At 46.2% G+C, this 6,694-nt stretch overlaps 1 protein-coding gene across 1 annotated transcript in view; it reads right to left on the bottom strand.

The window, feature by feature from the left end:
* The window catches only part of RNF123 (ring finger protein 123), a 37,877-nt gene extending 31,425 nt beyond the window's left edge, over nt 1-6,452 (bottom strand). Inside the window, 4 exon segments of the mRNA XM_010172265.2 lie at nt 1,035-1,132; nt 2,555-2,634; nt 5,158-5,242; nt 6,259-6,452. Of these exon segments, the coding sequence (XP_010170567.1) occupies nt 1,035-1,132; nt 2,555-2,634; nt 5,158-5,242; nt 6,259-6,340 (345 nt within the window). The 5' untranslated portion in view covers nt 6,341-6,452.
* Between the last annotated feature and the right edge of the window lie 242 nt (nt 6,453-6,694).

The following is a 6,694-nucleotide window of genomic DNA, read 5'->3' on the forward strand; positions in this document are numbered from 1 at the left end:
TGTACTTGGACCCGACAGGCCCTGGGAAACCATCCAGATCCTCCCCACAGCTCACCTGTACTTGACAAACCCCAGTGAAGCATGCAGCACAGCAGCAGTACAAGGACAACGTGGTGACAGACAGGACCCCAGTGAATTGCGACAGGTATACAAAAATTACAATTATATAGGAAAGACACCTGAATCCTGGACATGTTAGAACAAAACCATAGATTCAGGGTGTCCAGACGAAAGCCCAGAACTGGCAGGTGACACACTGCCCAGAAACTGAGCCCTCGTATGGCCTGACTCGCTCAATCTCAGGACAGACCATGAAGAAGTGATGAAGGTGGCAACAAGGAATTCACAGGCAAGCCAGTCTGATCCGATATGAGGGTCAGTTTTAGGTACAGCCAAGGTAAGCTACAGCGAGTGGTTAACAGGGAGACCAGGGCAGCCTCCTCTGCTGGAGGTAAAAAAGGATACACAGGTTAAGGAGGGAATGAGCACGAGAGCATGGGATGTGTGTGCTCCATGAAGGGGTGAAAGGAGTGCAGAAATCACTGAAGTAGGAAGGGATTAAATTCCAGTGGATTCTTTCAGCTGATTTTCTGCATGACGAACATCAGCTAAGGTGCAAGCAGGGAGTTAGTGGAAATAAAGTAGAAAGGAAAGCCTCAGCTTCAGCCTCTCGCCACCATTAGAGAAGATCAGAAGGAAGGAAGGAAGAGGCAGTCTGCTGGAGGGAGGGGCAGGAAAGCTGGCTGCTGGCCTTTCCTCTGCTTAGCCAAGCTCTTCAGTGAGCCCCTGGGCCAGGGTAATCCTTTCACTTCCTTGCAGCTCCACTCAGAGCTTGCTGAGACTTAGGGGTACTGCTAGAACTTTTCCCAGGAGAGCTCTTTTCCTCCAGGATCTCGCAGCTTTTCTGGGTAGACTCCGTTTACAACACACTACAAAGCCAGTGACAGGGATCTGTTACGAAGAACAAACCAAGAAGCCCAAAGTGTTTTTAGTCCCACAAGACTATTTTCTGCTGCACTCAGCATCACACTCACCCCAAGTAAGTCATCATCAACAAGCAGGAGCCCCTCAAAACCGCTTGTGTGGTCCAACACCACAGTAGAGGGACCAAGCCGGCCCTCTGCTACCTGATCTGAAACAAGAGTTGTAGAAAATCTGTTAGCGAAAACTGTGCAGGATTTAACAGTACACCTGATGAGTTCCTCCAGCTAAACTACAACAGCACCTGGATTCTGCTGCACTGGAAGAAGACTAAAATAGTGTTACCCATGTTAGACCATGAGAACCTCAGGAAAGGAGACACCAGTGAGGTTTAAAGGGAAGTTTTCACAGAAACACTCAAGCTCTTTGCTAGGCAGCATTCAGGTCACAGAATCGTAGAATCGTTTTGATTGGAAAAGACCCTTAAGATCATTGAGTCCAACCATTAACCTCACACTGCCAAGTCCACCACTAAACCATGTCCCTGAGTGCCACACCTACACGTCTCTTAAATACCTCCCAGGATGGTGACTCCACTGCTTCCCTGGGTAGCCTGTTCCAATGCTTGACAACTCTTTTGGTGAAGAAGTTTTTCCTAATATCCAACCTAAACCTCCTCTGGTGCAACTTGAGGCCATTTCTTCTCATCCTATTGCTTGTTACTTGGGAGAGGAGATCGACATCCAGCTTGGTACAACCTCCTTTCAGGTAGTTGTGAAGAGCAATAAGGTCTCACCTCAGCCTCCTTTTCTCCCAGTTCAACAGCCCCAGTTTCCTCAGCTGCTCTTCACAGGACTTGTTCCCTAGACCCTTCACCAGCTTCCTTACCCTTCTCTGCACATGCTCCAGCACCTCCATGTCTTTCTTGTAGTGAGGGGCCCAAAACTGAACACAGCACTCAAGGTGCAGCCTCACCAGTGCGAAGTACAGGGGGGAGATCATTTCCTTAGTCCCACTGGCCACACTACAGGTCATCTGTTAAGTTTTCCTCACCACCTGAAAATTTTACTTTGGCAAAATTCAAAGACTAAACTAAACTCTGAGCCAAATGTTTGTCCAACATATCACACCTGGACTGCAGCCAGCAAGAAAAATTCTTCTTTTTAGGAGAGGTGCCAGGTTGTATCCTGCCACATCCTGACTCATTCGGGGAAACGGATGCGAGCAAGAACACAGGCAACAGCCTGAGGCCCAAAGCAAATACCTACAGTGGAAACCAGTATGTAAAACTTGTCAACCAGCCTCTGCATCTCCCACTGCGGATAGCACTCCACACTGCGGGTCACAGCAATGGCTCTGCATATCACTGTCAGTTAAATACCTTCAACATTTGCCCCAAAACTGCTTTTGCAGGCATTTTTGCCTGGAAATATGCCTCCTCCATCTGCAAGCAGACCTGCTCCAGGGCTGACTGATGAGCTCCTCAAAGGCAGGATTTAAAGGTACAATAAATTGGAGCACAGGAGGGTAGAACAGCGCTCACTCACCAACTGCCTTTCATGAAACAACTTGTCCTCCCAATTAGGCAGCACAAGCAGAAACACAAGTTGGACAGACACTCAGTATCTCCTACCTCGACTGTCTTCGGAGCCATTCTCCTCTGCTAGCAACCGGTCAAGGTGCTCCTGCAGGTTCTGGAACGTCAGGTGCTTTCTAGGAAATAAAAAGGCACAGGAGCTCTTCAGAAAACTCTGTTTCCAAGTTTTAAAGAGTTGCAGCCCAGACACATGTGTCCGCACAGTCCTGCGCTGCGAGACATGAACTGGGAAGCTCTGTTGATCTGTGTTCCTTTGTCATGAACCTGAGCAACGTGCTGCCCAGCAATGAATGGACCAAGGAGCAAATATAGTGTGAACAAGAAAAGTGATTAACAAAGGATCCTAAAGTCTTCAGTCTGCTTGGGAGTATTTTGTGTCAGTAAGAAAACTGGACTGCAGCACAGTGGTGGTAAGAAACCAGCTGTACTCTCAACAGCTGTGGACTGTGACTTTGCTGCAGTCAGAATCATACAAACACAGCATAAGTCAGGATTCATTTTTTTCCTCAAGTATTTCGTAACACAAAAGAAGAGAGAGAAGACCACACCAGCAGCTGTATCAGTTCAGACAAAGGTCAGGTTAGCCCAGTATCCTCTCTCTTTCAACAGCAAAAACCATTTTGTTTTCAAACTGAGAAGTGTCTCATGCAGCCCCTCTGGGCCACTATTTAAGAGAACTTTCTCATACCGTCCTCCCCCAGTTCTCTCTTTTCAAGGCTAGGTTACTTGTTCCTTGTACAAGAGCCATTCCAGGCATCTGATTTCCTCTTACCCTTCCTCAAAACTTCTGCGGCTCTAAAATACCCTTTAGGAGTTGGCAAAAGCAGAACCACATGTTACTCAAGATGAGGGTAAACCACAAATTTATTCGGTGGCATAACTATTTTCCTTTATCCTATGTCCCTTTCCTAACAATTCCTAACTTTCTCATTTCTTATTCTGATGTACTGAAGACTTAGTATTCCCACCCAAATCTCATTCCTATGCAGGGTCAGCTCAGGGCCATCATTTTATGCACAACGTTCTCCTTTCAATACCTCACTCTGCATTTCCCCACACTGTGTTTCATAGACCATTTCACTATCCAGTCACCGTCTCACAGCCACCTTACATACATTTTGCTCTAAATAAGATTGGTAACGGCAGCAAACTTTCCCACCTCATGCTCTCTCCCTTTCCAAGTCTCCCAAGGATACAGGGAACAACACAGGTCATACTGCAGGTCTTTGAGGGACACCAGCAGGACCTCCTTTTACTGTGAGAGTCAGTAGTTGCTCCTATCCCTACTTCCCATTTCCAAAATAATCTGTGGAACAACTTCCCAATTCTCCAGGTCTAGGGGTTTCCCTACGACTCTGGTGAGAGACCTTCTGAAAGCCTGATGGATGTGAAGATGCACAGAAGTGGAATCAAAGGATCAGTTTTGGTTGGCATGAGAGAGGGTGTCTTCAGCAAAACAGCTTAATCTGCAGCTAGCATGGAGAAGGAGTTCTGGAAGGAGGTTAGAAGAGCACGAGACAGCCAGAGAGATGTCTGCAGCAAGTTCCTCTCTGACCATAAAAGTTGCAGTCATATGGCAAATGTTATTTTCAAGACCTATGTGACTGCTGCTGGGCTTTCTACCAAATAGCCAAGTCCAGGGAAAAGAGTAGAAGGGAGGAAAAAAAGAGAGACCAGTCCAACAAACTACTAGGTCTGCGCTTTCAAGTCATTAACCACTAGGCAAAGAAATTAGAAATACTAAAAACCAAAACGCCTGGGCAGATGGAATATTCCAAGGTATGCTGGCAGGCGAGCTCGTGGCAAAGTAACATGACCCACTTTGTCTCCCCCCCTCTCCCCACCATAACCCTCGCTCACCAAAAGTGGAGAGGGCCAAGAGCTATTTTTAGCAGCTCTGAGCTCACATTTGAGCTGGCAGTACTATGTATAGCCTGTGGAATGTGACCCTACTCTGCAGCACCACCAACCAGCAGGAGCTACACGCTTGCCTTGCTCAACCACGCTCTACCTGTTCTGAACCTGTCTGACTTGCCTCTGGCAAAAGAGCTAAATGCAAAGGGAATTTTCTCTCATCCAAAGCTACAAGTTTCTGGGCTACAAGGTGAAATAGAACTGAAAACAAATAGAAGAAAACGGACACTAAACAGGAATTTTGTGTTTCTTTTCCTTTGGTGACTATCAATAATAAAAATAACAACAGTTCCCCAGTCTGAGAAGATGTTTGGTATTCTGTACATCAGTAATAGCCTTGTCTTTACTTTAAAGGACACTGACAACCTGGTTTTCATTCCTGTACCTAAACCCTGTGCGTTTTGCACTTCCCCACATGAAAAGGGAACAGGAACAATAAGGTGCATGCCTACTTGCCTATTTATCTCAGAAATATCACTTGGTGATTTTGTATATGGGGCTTTTCATGCAAAAAATTCTGAAGAATCCTTCCCGGCAAGTCCTGCAATTTGAAAAAGCCATTAAAGGACAAGACTTAAGAGTCATTTCTGTAACACAGTGCTGCTGTGCTTTTAATAAAGATCACTGTGTGGCATTTAAAGATCTTTCCTTTCACTGCAGTGTTGTATATCTGGGGACTGATACAGCATCGCTTGCCATCTAGTGAATGAGAAGAAGTCCGATACCTGTAAGCAGCTGCAGTCTGGTTCCCATCAGCATTGGTAAAGACGCGATGCAGATAATCATTCAGCAGCCTGCTGTTCACGATCCCTTGTGAAAAACAGAAAGGAAACAAGCTTAGGGAGTCAGGAGGTAAACTCAAACATTAATTTCATATACAAGCAAGAAACTGGTAACTATGGGAAAATGATGCTCAAGTCTGAAGATCAGCACAGGGGAAAACGCAGCTTCAAGAAGTCATTCATCATCCTGTTGTCTTCACTAGCAGCCCTGGAGTCCAGTGTTATGGGCTGCATCTCCACAACAAGGGCTCTTTCCAATTTGGTACCCACAAGCAGAACTACATCCTCAGAAATCCTCATGTACCACTTCCAGATAAAGTAACTTCAAAAGCTGGAGATGGGAATCAAATTTAATTTCCAAAAAAACCAAAACAAACAAACAAAAATCTTATCACTACTACAATTCCTGATGTCTTACTCATACCTAGGACATTCTAAGTACCTCCATCTCTTAACTGCACTAGAAGATGCTGAAAGGCTTGCAGATGCAGTTCATCTCATCTAACCCACAGCCCTCTTTAATGATGTATGCCTCACTTTAGCTTTCCTCGTGCAAAACAATCTCTAGTGTCACACTGATGCAGCATGCTTTATTTCTGGGTGCAACAGTGCCCTCAAATGCCAGATTTGTGGTCTCATAAGCACACTTCTGCTGGATTGGTGAGTTCAAGAGAAAACAGACTGCCTAGCAGGTACCAAAATTTTCCCAGAAATGGATTTATCTGAGAACTTGAGAAGATGTCCATCCTGGAAGGGCAACTCCCTGAATCAGATGGGACAAAGGCAGGCCACATGCCACGCGCCAGCCTCAGGAGGCAGAACTGTGTGTCAAACAGCACCGTGACATGAGCTTCTGGAGTCCTCAGTACTACAGGAATGTCCCTCCCAAAATCTCATTTCAGCTCAGGTGTTCATTCAGTTTCAGCCTCACCACACCTGACATCAGCAGGGTAACTGCAACTAGAAAGCAGCTGATCTCAAGTGAGGCAAGGGGCACCAGATCCACAGTCGTCCTGATTTTACATGGCCCATAGAGGCCCATACCTGTGACCTTGGAATTCTCTGGCTCCGTGCTCAGCCTGTAGTTCTTCCTTGAGAAAGCAGTCCCAGCACCTCTCGACGTCATTCTTCACAGGCACCACTTCCAGAGTGGACATAAGACAGACAGACGCCTAGAACAAAACTTGCTGGAGAGGATGCTGCCTTTAGACTTCTCCTTTACTTGGAGGTTGATGTACCTGGATTGAAAAATAATGATAAGCCAAAAAATAGCCAGAGTCCTTGCCCTAATGACATCACACAAGAGCCCAAAGGCAACTAACTGCCAACCCTGCTCTCAGTTCCACCCATCCAACAGCTCAAAATCTTACCAAAGCAGAGAAGGCATTAAGCCACACTCCAGACAACCACACAAACCCCACTCCAACCAAAGGCACAGGCAGAACCAAGTCAGAAACACAGGCAACCTTTGCACCCAGTC

This window comes from Antrostomus carolinensis, unplaced genomic scaffold, assembly GCF_000700745.2.
Source record: "Antrostomus carolinensis isolate BGI_N321 unplaced genomic scaffold, ASM70074v2 scaffold24757, whole genome shotgun sequence".
In the NCBI taxonomy this organism is placed as follows: domain Eukaryota; kingdom Metazoa; phylum Chordata; class Aves; order Caprimulgiformes; family Caprimulgidae; genus Antrostomus; species Antrostomus carolinensis.